This window comes from Patagioenas fasciata, chromosome 2 (genome assembly GCF_037038585.1).
Source record: "Patagioenas fasciata isolate bPatFas1 chromosome 2, bPatFas1.hap1, whole genome shotgun sequence".
In the NCBI taxonomy this organism is placed as follows: Eukaryota; Metazoa; Chordata; class Aves; order Columbiformes; family Columbidae; genus Patagioenas; species Patagioenas fasciata.
In genome coordinates, this window is record NC_092521.1 from 148,337,264 (window position 1) to 148,356,353 (window position 19,090).

A 19,090-nucleotide genomic window follows, 5' to 3' on the forward strand; every position below is an offset into this window, starting at 1 on the left:
GTTTTCCTCTCAAAAGAGCTGGAGTTATAAAAACCTTTTCTTGTTGAGATAACAATAAACTTTGAACCATGAAAGTGAGGCTAGCTAATGCAGGAAGTTAGCTATCACCAATTTAATCAGAGACAGGCATTTCCTAGGTAAATCCCACTATGACACTAATTTAAGAAATCTTCCAATTCTTTATGAATGAGTCACCATAGCTGATCATAACTTTAAAATGTTGCATTGGGTTTGGGTAGCAGGGGGGCTGCAGGGATGGATTCTGCAAGAAGACACCAGAAGCTTCACCTATGTTTGACAGAGCAAGTTCCAGCCAGCAACAGGAGGGACCTACCACTGGCCAAAGCTGAGTCCATCAGTGACAATGGCAACACCTCTGTGATAATGTATGTAAGAAAGGGCAAAAAGTGCTGTGCAACAGCAGCTGGGGAAAAGTGATAAAAGGAGAGAAACAGTCCTGCGGACACCAAGGTCAGTAAAGAAGGAGGGGGAGGTGGTGCTCCAGGTGCTGAAGCAAATTCTTCTGCAAACACTGGTGAAGACCATGGTGATGCAGGTTGTCCCTCTGCAGCCCATGCAAGACCACAGCGGAGCAGAGATCCACCTGCAGCCCATGGAGGGCCCCATGCTGGATGAGACAGATAGGCCCTTAAGGAAGCTGAGACCCTGTGGAGAGTCCATGCTAGAGCAGGGTTCTGTAGGAACTGTGGCCTTGTGGAAAGGAGCCCACACTGCAGCAGGTTTGCTGGCAGGACCTGTGACACTGTGGGGGGACCAACACTGGAGCAGTCCACTCCTGAGGAACTGTACCCTATGGAAAGGACCAATGCTGGAGCAATTATTGAAGAACAGCAGCCCATGGGAAGGACCCATGATAGTGAAGTTCATGAAGGACTGTAGTCTATGAGAGTGACCCCGTGATGGAGGAGGGGAAGATTGTGAGGAGCAAGGAGTGGCAGAGACTACAACTCTCATTCCCTATTCCCCTGTATTGCTCAGGGAGAAGAGGTAGAAGAGTTGTGAGTGAAGTTGCGTCTGGGAAGAGGGAGAGGTGTAGGGGGGAAGGTGTTTCTAGGTTTCTTATTTCTCATTATCCTACTCTGATTAATTGGCAAGAATTTAAATTAACTTCCCTAAGTCAAGTGTTTTACCTGTGACAGTAACTAGTAAGTCCTTATATTGAACCACGCGTTTTTTGTTATATTTTTCTCCTCCTGTCCTGTTGAGAAGGAAGAGTGATAGAGCAGCTTGGTGCAAACCTGGTAGCTAGCCAGGGTCAGCCCACTACAAATGCAGCTGCAAGTTTGCTATGCAGAAAGGAATTCAAATCCAGTTGTAGCAGTAAAAATGTTTACATCAGCCTTTATTAAAAAGGATCTCTAGTGGACTAAAAGTGAATTTGTTGTGCTACCTCAAAATTTTTGAAGATCTCGACATTGGTCTAATGCTGAGCTGCAAGAACTATAACTAGAAGGAGTTTGCACACTCAGTAAGGGAGATATTCCGAATCTTTGTGCTCAGGACGATAGTACAGTTGTGCCTATTTGCATCACTGTGTACTCTAAAGCCACAGACAACCCTAAGAAGGTATGTCTGAAACCAGTTAATTTATCTCATTCTCATTTTCACTAACTGACTCAATTTTTCATTATGTTTAATCAAATCAATAAGAACTAGGTAATTTATTTTGTAATTAATAAACCCTTCTTTTTAATATTGATGAGGTTTCTATTTGGAAAATTCAATCACTGATTTCTGAAAGAAACCTGCAATGACTGCAGAAAATAGTTTTTCCCTCATAGACATACTTTTGCATAATTGCCTTCTAACTGTATTCATAGTTTGTTTTTTTTTTTTCTGACAGGATACAGGATTATATTTCTAACAATGGTCTAATTGATGTGGTAAGACCTATATTGCATTCTCTAACTCCTTAAAACAGCAGAAAAATATTTCCATTATTACCTTTTTTGTCTTCCTGTGGGATGTTACCAGGCTGCAACTAAGGTCTGGCAAATGCCTTGTAGCATTTATGAATTCTGTTATTCAAAATTTAAGACTAAATAATCCTAGTGGTCCATTTTGTACATAAAATCCATGAAAGAAATATTATTGCCTGCACCTGGCCAAGTAACCTTGTCGTATAAGCTCATACTTTCTTTTCAGCAACCTTGATAGTCTTCTTATCTTTTAAATTATGTTCTTGTATGTGTCATCCAACTACTGCTTCATACGTTATCTCTATAATCATCTTTATTTATGTGCTTGCATACATATATAAAGGGCTGTGTATGTGTGTTCGTTTGTTAAAAAGTAATATATTGCAAAAAAAGGCAAGTGTACAGACTTTGTCCCAGAGGAATTTGGTGTATAAGGAAATATTTGAATGTGAAAAAAGCTCATTTGTAAACCAAAGCCAATGGCCACACAGAGGGCTAGATTAGATGGGCTCCTTGCATCTCTTCCAGGTGCCATTTTGGAGTCTCTCCTGCTCCACTTCCCCCTTCCACATAGTAAAGGTCTTCCTTAGGCAGTAAACCCTGAGGTTTTAGGCTCAGACATTGTTTCATGGACTTTCAGGCATCCATCTCTGGTCAGATGGAAACAGTGAAATGTGCACATCTGGGCCTGCAGATCTAGACTTTGAAATGTTACTTAGATGGCAGAGTGTTGTAGTCTGGAGAACAACAAGCAAATTTATTTCCAATGGGTTTAATAAAGGACCAGTAATATTACTGTAGTTGAATAGATATTGATAATTAATAACTTACAGCTTTTTCTTCAAAAAGAGGAATTTTCAACTGTAGGAATTGACTCTGAACTTAGTCCTTGTGTGTACAGATAGTCAAAATGACAGCAGATTACCCTCATTTTCCTATGCTGTGTTTCTTCTGCTGTTATATCCAGCTTCTGTATGGGAACTGGTGTTTCTACATAGTTGTGCAAACCAGTGCAAAAAAATCCGCAAGCTTGAAGTTTCTTGTGAATGCTCACCACGTTTGTACCGCCTGGGGTCCCCAAACATGAAGATAACTATTGGCTAGTGCCTCCAGGGCACTGACTGCCTCCTGTATCTGCATTTTTTCCAAGGCAGTATAACAGCCATTAGTAATTTAGCACAGAAGAAATACCTCAGTAAAGTACTTCTCAGTGGTAGGAGACAGATCACACAACTACTGGTGCAGTGCTGTATTTAGTATTCCATGCTCAAAATTTCTGACTATATAGTAGCTTGTTCCATCACCATTATGACTGAGGACGGAGTTCTCATTCTGATTCAGCCTTCAGATCTGTAACAGGTCTCATTTATGTCATTAGTAATTTGAAACCTTCAGTTGTTCCCAGCCATGTCTCATTATTGCCTGCTATACTGATGCAGTTACTGAGTACCAACTATATTTAGTTTCCTAGCTCTCACAAAAAATGAGGCAGAAACATTAATCAAAACTCCAGAGTATTCAGAATGTAAGTTTCCAGTCAAAGAAAAAAAATCTGTCCTATTACATCATTGTAAGTGGCTCATAATTTATGTCAAGGGAGAAGTAATAGAAGCACCAGGCAGCAATTTCTTTCCAGTGGTCCATGCAAAGGGAAGACACATTATTTGTTTAGCAGTTTAGTGACAGGTGTGGATGGCTCACCATCCCTACAAAAGGCAACAGAACAGAAAGGGATTGTAGAGAGCTATAAAACATGAGAAAATGTTTTGAAATCTTCATATGATTTTTACTCTTTGTAAGCACTGGATTAAACTATATTAGGTTATTCATTGATTTTCATTCTTCTTTTTTAACCATGCAACATGTGACATGTTCTAGATAACGAAATTTTTCCTTTAATTTAATCAAAGAACAAAGGAAGTTCACTTTGCTAAGAAAACACATTTTCAATCCTCCCTTTTTTCTTTTTTTTCCTCTTCCTTCCCAGTTTAGATTTACTGTTGAAGACATCTGCTGAATTAACCTTTAAAATTCTTTAACTGTAAAGGGCACTTTTGCAAGCATAAATTTACAATATTCTTTCCGCATCAACTCTCCACATCATTCTTGCAGACACATGATTGTTATTAGACTATAATTTCAAATCCGATGCTCTAGCTATTTTGATTCAATTCCATAATCCTATAGCACTCTGTTTTCAGCATCACTGTTGATTAGAGAAGGAGTCCAGGTAGGGTTTTGCAAACTATTGTTTTCTTTTAGACCATTACTTGCCAAAGAAACGTAAAAAAAGAAACAAATTACAAGTTTAAATAGATATCTGTGTTAGGTAAACAATGCAGATTATTTTAAGCCAATGTTCACTCTGCTTTCAACACTAGGAACAGATTTTTTTAAATTTTGTGGAAATTAAAAATTTGCAGTTTTCTGAAACAAGTCAGAACTGCAGGAATCTTGAGTTCTGAATCTGAAACAAATCTTCCCTCCTCTTATTAAAAATAACAGCTTCAAGTCCCTGTTTGGACAGACAGTAAAGGGAAGGAATGAATGTTTCTTTCCTTGCTCATTTTGACCAGACATTTCTTCCTATTGACTGAAGTGCCATATCCATTGAAAAGTGGGGGTCCTGAGTGATCAAATTTTTATGAAGAAAAAGTTTTCTCATCATAAATTGCTCTTCAGGCATTGTTCTTGGTTGTCACTTGGACTAAGGGAGAGATTCTCTGCCCATTTCTACTGTCAACCTTGGTGACAGGAAGACAAAAGTCTCGAGCTGTAATACACATGCTTGTATCATCTCTGAGAGCAGCAGAGTCTCTGTGACAACCAGCACTTATGTGGCCTCGGTGAAAGACCTGAGCCTGGAGGTGAGGAGCAGAACTGACAGATCATTTGGGAGGCAAACTTTAATCTTATCTCACATGTACCTACACCATGTTTGTGATCAATTAGTTAGAGAGGTAGAATTATTTTCCTGACTTCATCCCTAGTTCTCTCTTTGTCATTCTTCACCATGCCATGGTTATAATAAAATAGAAATTTCAGTCTTGAGTGTGTAAAACAATTGGTTCACTAAAGCTTCAGCTTTTTGGGCTTGAGAGAGGGTTACTTCTCTACTTCATGCACAGTAAAATTTTCTGCAGGAGTTGTGTATTGTATGGGTTTGCCCTATCAGTAATGCAGGAACAACAGCATTTTGTGTTCCTTAGGCTTTGTCAATAGATCAGCATTTCGTTGACTGACCTTTTTATTTCTTTCTTGTTTAGTCTCATTAACCTTTGAGGAATGAGGTGGATGGGACAGCAGGCAATCAAAACACAGAAAACCCGAGAAGGTCACTGTAATGTGGTATGTGGCTGGATTTCACATAACAAAAGGGTATGCATTTCCTTTCCTTGCTCTCACACTCTTCTATTCAATATTTCTTAAGGGTGGACACACAACATGTTAGTTCAATCTGTGCTGGTCCCTCAGGAGCACTACCCATTTCCTGAGCACACAGGGCCTTCCTGTGAGCTGACATCCAAGTGCTCATCATCTCTCTTCCCCATATCTTTGTACCAGTGGGAAGGTATTTTGTGTACACAAGCCAGAAAGGAACCATACTTTGCTCTGACAAACTCTCTAGACAATGTCCACTCTGGACAATGTTGGGAAACAAAACTATGCAGTACTGGACATAGCACTGGGAACCTGTCTAGTCGCTGCTTTTTTTCTTACAGATTGAGGAATTATAATTTTGTACTTTGCTGCACACCCTAAAGGGTTCTTATGGTGATCAGGACCCTTCAAGAACTGAACAAGTCTCCTTGTCTTCAGTAGTCTGAGAAGATTCCTGTTGGTAGGTTTTTACCATGTGGACCATTCTGGTAGTTCAATTTAGTTTCATTTGTGTCAGATTACCTCCTTAACCCTGTGATTTCAATATGAGAGATCTGTCAAAGCACAGCAAAATCAGGAGGTACTTTGATAAATACTTAAAAAAAAATGATGGAGGGAAGGAGGAGCTTGTGAGCCATAGCATATAATGAAGAAAATCATGACCAAAACAACGAGAAAAGAATGGGTGAGAGGAAAATAGTGATTTGAGGTTATTTTTTGGTTCTTATGCTGCTCCTTTACAAGCCCTGACTGTCTCCTGTGGGTTGTGTTCTGGATAACAGTGTGGTGCATAGCTGGTATAATCAAAGTCATCACACCAAAATCAGCTGGTTTGGGTGAAGGTGAGATATCTGGACATGAGGCAGGGAAGATGAAGAAGTTGCTGTGTTGTGATTCTGCATATGTGGGTGGTTTTAGCACTTGTAAACAGAATTTTGAGATTTAACACTCTAAATGAAAATTAAACCAAAACAATCAACCAACCCCACAAATGTAGTCATCACTGATATTTATTCCAACAGATCCGCTCTTCTAGACCGGGAGAGAATGATTAAAAAAATGCAGCATCGGTGAATAATGCCAGCCTCACAGTTAGAAGAAATGGAGTTTGTCCAAGGGAAAGTTGTACTATAATATTTAAAATAGTTTTCCCGTCATGGATACTTCTCTTTCAAAGATTGTCCTACTTTTTAGAATTTAAAGTAAAAAGAACATCAACAAATCTTTTTTGTGCAGCTTTAACTGTTTAAGTGTCAAATAAGAGCTTTAATTTTACCAGCACAACTTTCTTACTAGGACAGGGACAGACACTTTGCAAACACCTGTGCTGGTGGAAGACACTGGTGTCCTCTTTATTCCCTGCAAGATGGTAGGATTTATCACCCCACAGCTCACCTGATAGAAAGAACCATATGGGCAGTTTCCTCTACAGACCAGGCAAAGACAGGTTTAAGTAGACTGGAACTACTGGGGAATGTTGCATCCACATATAGAGAAATGAAGACAGCAACACCCATCCAGCTGTCAGCAACAAGCAGCTGAGCATCATCATGTTTTCCTTGCTCATCTAGATCTGTAAAGGATACCTGTCCTAGCCTTAGACAATGAGCCAATGAGTGTAAAAGAGCCCTGTAGTCTTGTATTTAATGTATATGGCCATGTCTGAAATTTGCAGCAGCTTGAGCTAGTGGATAGTCAATAAATTATCACGTTTAACTCTCACGATTGAACCATCTAACATTGTTCATTAATGTTCGTTCCTGGGCATGTTTTGTGAACATCTACACAATACCTAATTTTAAGTATGTGTAGGGGAGATGTAGTCAAGTGTCATTTAGGAAGCATAGAAGCTAATTTACGATACCGTAATATGACTGATAAAGTGAACAGTGATTAGGACTGCATTTTGCAGAACTGTTTTAATAACGGAAAACTGGCAAATTCCACTTCATTACTGATAGCCTTTTCATTTGAGAATGAAAAAGAAGAAAAAAAAGATTAGTGTTTGTTTAAAACAAACACCTAGAAACCCTAAGGATTTCTTGTTGCCATGTGTAGGTCCTTACCAATGATGGGGTAGTTGCAATCTTGGATGAGAGCCAGCATCTTTCTAAAGTTTTAAAGTGCAGCAAAAGATAAAGTATCATTCCAAATGCAGGGAACCATGATTTCTTTTTAAATGTATTTTTGTTTTGATAATAAAGATGGAAAAACCCTAACAAAAACAGGAGTTGATATTTGTGTGTGTGATTTATATGTTAAAAGAGGAAACATATTGTTGTTTATATTACTTATAGAGGGCTTGTATAAAGTTTGCGGTTTTAAAAACATAATGCTGTGTGGGTACAGGAAGCTGTGTTATTCATCCCGTGAAAGTATGTATGCTAGTCTGGAAAGATAAGACACGATAGGGCTGTTCAGCAATCTCACTTGAGCATTTTCTCTGACATCAGTGACACCACTTCCAAGTATAAGATAAGCAGGATTTGGTGCTCTGAAGTTGTGCTCTGACTATTAGATTTTATATTGCTGTATCTTGCATTTGCTGCTTATAGTGAATTATATAGCAGGGTAAAAGTGGACTGTAGTGGTGTCAGGCCAGAGTCTGAGAACAAGATCACATTGCTCTTGCCCTTTGAGTTAAGCACATGCTTTACTATTTCCAGGGTGGAAATTGTGGGAGTCTGAGAACGTGACAGCACGTTCCTGACTGAAAATCTTTCTTTCTTTCTTTTTAAAAAAATCTCCACAGCCCTAATCAAGAAATGAAAAAACCTAAGAAATATCAAGAGCTGTTCATTTCAAAGCCAAGCGTGTCTGAGCTTTATAGAGTCTGAACTTGTTTTTTATTGAGTGTGTGATTTAGTAACAGTGAGAGTGAAACAGCTTGTCAGGCAGAAGATGAACAAAACACAAGCCACTGAACCCTGCTCTTGTTGCCTCTGTACTGTCAGCACTAAAATAAGTGTGTGAATAAAGAAGTGACTCAAGCCAAATTAGCCATTTCTGCCCCAGTAAATATACAGCAATATAACTGTCTGGTAACCAAGCAAAGAAGACAGTGTTTTTTCATTGCTTAATTTTCTAGTTTCTGTTTATGTGTATGTGGCATGTCTGAGAACCCACTAAACCTTAGAAAGCAGCAAAACGACTTCCTCTGAATTGAAAGAAGTGAGAGATAAACCAGAAAAACTTGCTTTATCTACTTTGTAAATGGAGCAGATTTGAGTAGTAAAGATAATACTTGTGTGTCACTTGTTTTGTAATTTCTCTCTTCCATCTGGATTTATCATCTAGTGATGGTATTCTGTGACTTACTCAAAACACTTCTGTGCTCTCTGTGTGACTATTCTGGACTTGAATAATTTGCCAGTTTGAATGTCTCACAACCTAAATCATGTCTGATAAGAAACCACTGTGCCTGCACCAGACCCAGCCAAAGTGCCAGGACTACGTTCATTTCTGTGGCTGGCCTGTGCTACAGAGAAAATGGGGTCCAGCCTCTTTAGCTCTCCTAGTAAGCTTACACCCTGAACATTTAAAGGCACACAGGTTTGCGTACCTGCACGGAGAGCATACTATCCTGAAACATAAGTGTTCCAGGAAATAATGAAGTAACGTCGAGAAAGGCAAAGGCCATGTTTCTTGAGCTCAGCCAGATCTACTAAAATACCTGCTTGGCAGGTGTCCATTGTGTCCTGTGAATTGCCATGTGCCCAAAGCAGCACACATTTCATGTGCTAGGAGTGTTTCAAATAGCTCTGTGAAGCTCTGCAGCTTTTTCTGCCTTTTTGAGCTCTTACCACTGCAAAGAAGAAAGTGTTTTCCTGGACTGTGGAGTAATTCATGCTGGCAGAAGGGTGCTAAAGGCAAAGATTATCTGCCGTCTGTAAGACTGAGACAGATGTGACTTTCACTTACTTACTGATGGAGATGAAAAAGTACTCTGATCTTCAAAGATGAAAAATACACAAGGAGAAAAGGTGTATAGTGTTGTTATTTAACTTGGACTTCCTCAAAAATCCCTTCAGACTTGATGGTACAAGGAAGATGAGAGGTAAGATGGACACATGGAAAATTAAATCAGGCAGTTGAAAAGAAATTTAAATAGGCTTTAGCATTCTTTTGGAGAAAAAAAAAGCCACCCAACTTGCAAATATTAATATATCTACCAGTAGCTTTACTTCAATATCTGTATCTTCTTTACTCATTTTCAAGATGTATTTCCTCTACAGAAAGTGGCGTTTCTCCATTTATCTGTTTGTCATAGACCTACAGTTCAATACCCACCTTCCAGGGTCAAGCAATGTATGCATCATCCTCAAACAAAATACCCTATGTTGTGTCTGTCCTTTACTCTTGCCTACTTACTTCTCCCTGTATCTCCTTTGCTCCCACTAACATGTGAGATACCTGCTGAAGTACAAAGTACAGGGCACTTGAATGTCAGGTTGTTTCACACATGCTACTACTTCTTTCCCTAAAGTTCTCCTGCACCTGCGGAGGAATAACCCCATGTACTACTACAGGCTGGGGCTAACCATCTGGAAGGCAGCTTTGCAGGGAAAGCCCTAGGGATGCTGGTGGACAAGAAGTTTGGCTCGAGTAAGCAATGTGCTCTTGCAGCAAAGAAGGCTGTCAGCTTCCAGGACCGTGTCAGGAAGAGCATTGCCAGTGATCCTTCCCCTCTGCTCAGCCCTGGTGAGACACATCTGGAGTGCTGTGTTCACTGCTGGGCTCCCCAGGACAAGCAGGACATGGACACACTGGAGTTCACATGAAAAAGTAAAACTTTTTTACAATGAGGGTGATTGAAGAAGGAACAGGTTGCTCAGAGAGGTGTGGAGTCTCCATCCTTGGAAACATTCAAAATTTAGCTGGGCATTGCCCTAAGCAACTGGCTTCTGTTGTCCTCCATTGAGCGGGAACTGGACTATGTCTGGACAATCTCCAGAGACTTTCTCCAACCTCACTGATTCTATATTTCTGTGTTTCTGTGATTGTTATAGTTTCTACTGGTTTATTCAGTCCAGGTGCCAGAAACAGTTTTCAATATTTTACCATCAGAGCCTTTCAAAAACAAATTGCTTTTTTTTGCCATGTTTCATTCACTTGGTACTAATACAATTTTAAGGAATATAGCTTAGCAGCACAGTTTATAACATTGAGATTTTATTTTCCAAATTTTCAGAACTTTTTCTGGTATCAGAATTCTGTCTTCTCATTTTCTGTTTGTTGTTGTTGTTTTTGTTTTTGTTTTGTAGAGCCTCTTCTACTGACACTTTTATAAGAGAAAGATTCTTCAATCTATTTCAAATAAATAAAGTTTCAGTTGTGAGAACTTTTCTCATATCTCTACAGTGACTACAAGTATAAATGATCTGAAGACCTCTCTTCTTATTTTGTACTGTTTGTCTCTGACTTTGGAATATTTATTATACATTTATTATTAGATATTATGTGTTCAATTAGGCACTGTAGTCCATAGACTAATTTGTGTTTAAAAGTATATATCAGCTGTGTATCATATTTATTCATACTTGGAAAAAGTACTCTTTATCCAAAACTATGTTTTAGGGATATGAAAGTTAAACCACTTTTTCCATCTCTCTCTCTAGTGTTCGAAATTTATAGATAATGACTTTGACCCCATCAGGACCTTTTCAGGTACCAGACAATCAAAATAATGTGTATGCCTGGACAAGACTGTGTGGGGTCAAGAAGTTCAATTTCCAAAAGGTCTTTAGGGAGTAAAGCTAAAGATTTTTAAGTACATCACTAGACAGCAGTGCAGTGATATTGAATTTTAATGAATATAGCTGCATCCGTTGAATGGACCCCGTCCTGTCTTATAGTGATGAATTATGGTCTGAGTAATGTTTGCCTTATCTTCTTTAGGTCATTGGGACTTCTCTGTGGACACTATTATTTTTAGTAGCTGGTCAATGTCACTTCATCGGAGTTCTCAATCTTTGAAAAATACCTTTTCTTTCTATATGTTGACATATTTGTTTGTGGATATGTTTGTTTGCATTTTTGGATGCATTTATATTTATATATTTATGGATACTACTTCTTTCAACCATTATGATATGGATATATCAAAACTGAGAACCCTCAATTGATATTTTGTTAAGAAATTGATTTTTGAGATTTTTTTAAAATGTATTTTCCTTTAATACAGTGATCAAGAAAGAAAACATGAAATAATGAAAGCCATCACATTTTTAGTCAGTATTGGACCAAACTAGAAAAAGCAGCTGTACCTCTGAATGGAGTGCAAATTGAGCTGGATGGAGAACTTTTGGCACTTATAAATTAATTTCTGTGAGTACTAAATGAACATACAGTCTACTAGAAGCGTATTTACAGACCAGATATATTAATATCAGTATTTCTTTGGATAGTGTTTGCCGGAAGTTTATTTGTTCTTAATCATTGGTGTATTTCTTTTCATCAGTTCAAAGATGGGGATGTTAATTCTGTGGGATATTATCTGATTTAAAGAAGCATATTTTTTTTATGTATTTTCATGTGGAATATAGATAATATACTATGTGAATTCGGACTGATGGCATGTATTACTGCCCATAAGATAGATTTGCCACTATGAAAGCATTTTGGTCTCCAAGATAGCAAAGGTTTTATTCTCCAAGCAACTCCATATGCTAGTCAAAATCAAAGTCTGTTGAAAAAGAACTGTTTGGAAAATGATATAGAGTCATATAAGCTGCTGAACAACACCATGTCTGCTTTAGAGATTCTGTCTTTCTGTCCCATGATAAATCCAGAATCACTGACAACTGCTGCCTATCTTTGGCATATAAGAAATTATGGATCAATACCCAGATGTATCTCCAGCTTTTCATCAGACAGCAAGAACTCTGAAGTTGGGTAAAACACACATCATGTCTCAGGGAAGTAGGTCAATTTCACATTGTTCTACCTTGTTGATACAGAATTTTGACCAAAATAATATTTTATATTAAACTCTAAAATCCATTTTATTCCTAAGAATGGGAATGAGTCTTAAAATAGGAAGCTGTTCTGAGGACGGCTATGTTGTCCCCCTGCATTGATTTATGGGAAAAAAGTTCCATGAAACATGGCTCTTAAATGTACAGATTAGAGTCAACATACTGAGTCCTAAAGGAAAGATACCAGAGGTAACTGAACAGATGAAAAATAACTGAAATATGTTCATGACAACACATCACACTAAGCAGAGTGTATTATGAAGGTTTTCTTTCATATTACCTCGGTACAGTAGCTCTGTGGACCCAACATTGATCCCTCTGTATACTAGGCTTAATATCAACACTGTTCTCATTGAAATTGCACTGCATCTGAAATCTGGGTTAATTTGAATAGATGTAAAGACAACAGTCTTGTCTATAGACCAGCAAATGATGTTAGAATCAAATAATCCAATAAAACCAGAAATGCTCCAACTGAGCAGAACTGAGAAGAGGTATACAAAATTCCTTGATCCACCTGGAATTCTGGGGTCATAGATAGGATCAAAATTACAGGAGGTAATTTGCAGCTTTATTAATGGCTGAATATGGTTGATAGTTGTATATTTTTGGATAGGATTTAGAAAGTGTATTTTCTGCTTGTTTTGCAAGCTGTTCTCAGAATGGAATTTAATCTGTAATAAACCAGCTTTTTACTTTCTCCTCTTCAGTCAATGTTACGTTTGTGTTTACGTAGAAACAAGTGTTTAAATTCATTATGAATTCTTAAAAAAAAAAAAACAACAGAATGAATTTGGCTAATGGTTAGTCCTTTGTATAAAAATAGTCTACTAATGAGGTCAGCTCTGGTCACAGTGATTTGCTAGGAGCAACAGACCATATTCCAGTTCATTAAAACTTCATTATATACCAGTTCCTAAATGCATCAAGAAACAAACATGTTGCAATGTAAGATGGAAAGGAAATAATGTATTCAAACAGTTTATGTGCTTAACACCTTAGTGAGGTGGTGATGTGCCATGCTGCAACTTCCTTCTTATTGCATCTGACATTAGATCAAACTTCTGCAACAGGAATAATCCATAGTTAAGAATATAGTCCTATTATCTTAATCAGAGGTATTGAAAACTACCTTGTAATTGAGAGCTTCTTTAAGATCATGGGGCTGTGCGGCATCTGCCTTCTTCATGGCTGTTCAGACTTCTGTAAGGATAAAGAAAGAGAGTCTTGAAAGGAGTTCCTAATGTATGTCATCTGTTGCATGCTCTATAGGACATAGGAGGACAATGTACACTCTGCAACACATATTCCCCTGACTGTTCTCAAGACCCTTCTGGATTTTGGCTGTGCTTTCAGCTGAGATTAGTCTGGAGGTTTTCAGGCTTGGAGTTCTACTTTCTTTTTGTATCTGAATCCTGTTTATGCCCCTTTTGGCATGTCAGTCCTCTTTAAGGTCTGTCCCTCAGGTGCTATAATGATGACCACTAGAAAGGAAAAAAATGCTTCAAAAGGGACAAGGTGCATTCCGGTGTGAAATCCAGGGGAGGCAGGAAAGCTGAAATTTCTCTGTGTCCTACACCCTGAATTCTTTGAGTGTATTTATTATACTCAAGTTCTGCTTTTCTACTTCCAAGGTGGCTCTAACAGGATCATTACTGCTCCCTTGGTATAACCTTAGCATTCCAATGACATTCCATCTCAGGTAATTGCATTCTGCCATCCCAAATTCCCTGTGCCATTTCAGCCGGTTATGAGATTCTTTTCCCACTGTCTGCTCTTAGCTGTTGTGAGCAATTGCTTTCTAGAGGCAATGCTGTGGTGGGTGAGCGATCTGCTTACATAGTGTCTCCATTTATTTCCCAAGGGAATTTTGATTCTTAATTTAATGTTTCTAAAGCACTGTAGGAGCAATTTTAGTAAGCATTGGACAAAACATTGTTTTCTTTGCTATTTCAATGGTTTTGATACTTTTATAAAAGGTGTTTAAAATAGAAAATTTTTTTCATGTAAGAAGGTATCTACTAAGTATGATGATTTGATGAGGATTGTAACTCAGATATAAATCAGTCTTATTTTACCTGTTTCCTGGTGGTAGAGGAGTTGTCTTACTCCATGAGGCAGAAAGAGGAGATGATCAAGTGAATGCACATGACAACAGGAAAATAGAGGAAATGAGGTTTGTATATAAAGCACTATAACTAAACAAAGTGCAATTTTATTTCTTTTCCAAGAGACACAGTGTGAAACATACAGTTGCATGATAGAATGACAATTTTGCTGTTATCATGGCCTCTCGATCAAATTGATTAACTTGTTCAACCAAAATAAAGATGTTTTCCTTGGATGCAATACAGAAGTTACTTTAGTGAAATGGTAATATAACAGCAAGGGAACAATTTATTTCTTGCTGATTTATGAACTTCCCTGTGTTCCAACAAAGGACAGTAAAACTCTTTAGAAATACCTCATGTGGAATAACATAACTTCTTTATTCAGATCAACTCCATTAATATTATTTTTCTAAAATATAAGGAAGGGAAATTTTCTCCTTGTATTGAACTAGTATATGTAATTCTTTGATACATTTCTCCTATGGAGAATGATCTTTGCTACAACTATCATATTTGAGGGTGAAGGAATAAATCTGTGGAATTCAAGTGTTAATATATAAACCTCTCTATTCATATGATGCTGGTTTCTGCAGTTATTGAAACAAACTTGACAGTTACAGGGCAATGGGGAGCTTAATTAACACCTTACTTCCCATCACAGACAACTAGAAAACACTGTCAATGTCAGGAAAGACATCCTCTATTACACACCCCAGTTATAGCGTGCTATGCAGAATCATCCCATAAGCATAATTAAAATTGAGTGCAGAATTAACCAGTATGGGAGAAAGGCTGCAGAATGCCTGAAAATTTAAGGCTGGAATAGATTGTTAGATTATAGTAGATCATCCAGTCAGACCTCCTTTATACCACACGGTGTTGCATTTCATACCATGATATATTTATTGAACCAGTATCTACCTGGCTTAGATATTTTTTGCCCACAGTTCCATGTTTTATTTGCCACCTTCTCTGAGACGGTAAATCTCATGCGACCATGTGCTTAAGTGTGCATCATGTATACGACTACAAATTCTAATCTGAGCATGGAACATACTTTTTGTTTTCTATTTACCTTAATACAGCACAGAAATGTCAAAGGCTGCCCTTCAAGCAAGGCTAACTGAAAACAGATCATGACATTTGCAGATGCTGAACAAAGAATCAACTGACATTGAAGTATTTGTTAAAACTTTTCCCCCAGAAAAGTCAACAATGTTGATTAGAAATAAAAAAAACTTAACTGTAGTGTTGGCTACTGTTTTGGGGAAATATCTTTCAAAGTTTAATCACCCTGAGTTCTTTTTTTCACTCATGCTTAGCTGCAGTTGTCAGCTTCTTTCACTAACCTAAGGGGCTCCTTTGTGTCTGCTACTTTCTTTAAAGCAAGTTGCTAAGTACTTGAGTATTTTTATGGAAATTTATTTTTATATTTTAAATTTTTTGCAATTTAAAAACATGTATTCTAAAACATCAGATATAGGTTGAAAAATATATAATGGAAAAATATTTTTTGTAAGACTAAAATATTCCACAAAAACATTTTCAAATAAAATGTGTCAGAAAAAAAAAAAATGATAGCGGGTAAACTGCTGACTTAGAACCTCAGGCAGTGTTTGTTTTGTGTCCAGCAGGTGAGAAAACATTTTATCATGTTTATATTTTAGTTTGTTTTCTGTTTCGTGAGGCAGATTTGTGTAGAAATTTCTCCTTATGAAATTGTTTACCTTCTGAATTTTATTTTTCCTCTTCATTCTGAAAATACTGATATTTTAGCTGAGAAGGGTTTATAGTCTTTGGGCGGTCTCCTTTTAGAAGGTTCCAGCTTATTAAACAGAAGTAAAATCATCTCTGTTCCCTTTTTCCTAGTCCTTGTTTTTTGCAAATAACAATTGTATTAAACCCTTTTTGCGTCACGGTTGTTACTTGGGATGTAACTATTTATTATAACTCCTACACAATTTCTGTAGTTAGAGTTTCCAGGTGAGGCCTACATTCCTCATTTCTTGCTGCAAATGCCTACATTTAGCTGTATTAAAACAAAGTTTTTTAAAGACGTCTTTAACCAAGAAATCTGAAACATTTTGCATGTTAGCTTATTAGCAATACCTTTATATTCTTGTCTGATCACTGATAGTTGAATACTATTGAATCTAGATACTACTAAAAATCTCCAGTTGTTAACAAGCCTCACAGAGACTCCTTTCAGGCTTGGCTAATAGGTCAATTTGTAATCTCATTACACACTGGCACTGCTAATTCAGATGCCTTTGTTATTCCTAGAGTCTTTACTTCTTCAGTAAGTGTACTTAAACAAATCTGCTATTTCATCCAATAATTATGTCAATTTTACTTGACAAGTTCAATTTCCTGTAAAATGGTTAAAAATGAAATTATGCAACAGGTTTTCCAAGAGTTTATCTCATTTAATGTCAGTAGTTATTCCTGCATCCTCTTTGCCTTTTATGGCCTTACCCCATGTTAATTTTCTAGCAATATTTTAGCATTTCTTTGGAGTTCTAGATTTATTTGAAGGAACATACACAAACCAGAGATAGTCCACTGGTTTGAAAGTAGCCAGCACCCATAAGTGCTGATTAACAGCCTCCTTTAGTTACTGTTTGTGTGAAGTCTTCCACATTTATTGATTTGACAATTATCCTACTTCTTGCCAAATGCAAACAGGAAATATTTACTGAGTATTTCAGTCTGTTTGTTACTAATTCCTGTTGTTATTATCATTAACATATCTATTTGACACTGAATATAAAATGTTGATAGATTTATTTCTTTCCAACATGCTTAAAATTTTTTGGTCTTTTGCTCTACTGACAATTGCTTTTCCCCAATATATTAATTATCCCTTGTCATTTCTATATGCCTCATAACTTCTAGTTTACTTTAATTTCCATTTTCTCTTTTCCCCAGTCTTTTATTTTTAATTGTTTTCTTATTTCCAACTTCTGCCTTAACATTTCCACTGAAAGCAGAATGGGCTTTTAGATGAAGATGCATAGTTCATACATGCAGTGAAAAAATTGGGGAATCTTAGAGACTCCAATTAAAACTGATAATTCAGTTAATTCTGGAGTGTCGTCTGCACAAAATCACTTTTAATATTTTGAATAGGGTGAAGATGGGTTTGTCAAGACTGGAAAAACAGGAGGACGTGAAAGGTAGACTTGTGTTTGTGAATGATGAAGAAAGCCCATGCCTTAAAGACATTTTTTAGGAAAAATTGGAAGAGTTGTAGGTTATCTGGATTTGAGGACTGATGTTAGCATAACACCTAGGTTATTTGGCCTGTGTAGGTAGTTGATAGTAAAAGGAAATTTGCCAGAATAATATAGACTTAAGAGGTGATTCCTGAGGAAAATGACAAGCTCTGCTTAGTCATGTTTAACTCACACAGATAGGGAGAAAAAAATGTCGGAAAGTCTAGCAGAGATTTCAGTCTGAGCAAAAACAGACAAATCTGATGAAAGAAATGGATCTGCACATGATGGCTGAAGCTGTGCTTGCTAGGGCATTCATAACTGAAAAAGAAAGTGGAGAGAAGATGGCGTAAGAACACAGATTTCTGGATTCAAATAAATAACTGCCTTTGACTTTCTTTCACTATTTTATCAAGTAGTCACTGCTTCATTGGCAAGGTCCATTCTCTGTCTGGGTTTAGAAATTGGAACTGGGTGAGTCAGTGGACATATGATATTGTTATTTCATAGCTTGTTACGTGAAGAAGAAGTCTAGGATATTTCTAAGACTTTCATTATTTCATGAAGAAATCGCATCAGAAACAGCTGGTGAACAATAATAGGAGAAAATTTGGGGAATCTTAATTAGAATTTATTTTATTTTATTCAAAAAAATATATCTATGAATACATTTCTGACTCAATCTCAGTTAATGATGAATTTTCTCTAACTATAACCCCAATCTGTGTAGAGTTGGGAGGGATGCAGTGAGACTCTCTTCTGTCATCTTATATAAGAATGCCATGGGAAAGGTCTGTAAACACTGTCTTTCCTCCACCAGAAAATGGTCTATGCCATTGAAAGAAAGGAACGAGTTCTGGTGAAAGTGGTCAGCACGGCTGATGATTTCTGTAGCCAATGGTGCAAAATCAGTATTTCCTTGTTTCTAGTGAGGGTATAGAAGATTTGACTTGATACTGCAAATAATCATGGGAGCAGTTCTTCGTAGACAAGAAATTAACTATTTTTAGTATATTATTTTTACATACAGACATGCTTTGGTTTTTAATGTTGTCTCATCATTATTTATGCTAATCAGTTACTTAGTGTTTGAATGCCTACAGACACACATTTTTGGCTAGTAGGACATGACTAATCACTTCAAGTTTTCTTACGAGCTCAGACAAATATCTTGGCATTTCCACTGTACAGGACACAAGAAATGCTAGCTAAAGAAAAGCAGGCAAATCAAAACCAATTAATGTTTATCCATTGCTCATCCCATACTCAATTATGCTGTTTCATTTAATGTTCTGTGATGTAATTATCATTACTATATAAATGCGTCATTATACAACAGAATGTGTCAGGAGGTTGCATTCCCTTTAACCAAAGGGAAATAATTCCTTCTGATTAAAAAGTTGTTTCTATCACTCCTTGGCAGAATTTGGAACACACCTTTGAAAGAATATACTCTAGGGGAAAGG

The 19,090-nt window shown here is 37.2% G+C and overlaps 1 protein-coding gene across 1 annotated transcript in view; it reads left to right on the top strand.

The window, feature by feature from the left end:
• The first annotated feature begins 544 nt into the window (after positions 1-544).
• Positions 545-19,090, top strand: part of MALRD1 (MAM and LDL receptor class A domain containing 1) — a 296,432-nt gene continuing 277,886 nt past the window's right edge. The window contains exon 1 of the mRNA XM_071805517.1: positions 545-740. Within this exon, the coding sequence (XP_071661618.1) occupies positions 545-740 (196 nt within the window). The remainder of the gene's footprint in view (positions 741-19,090) is intronic.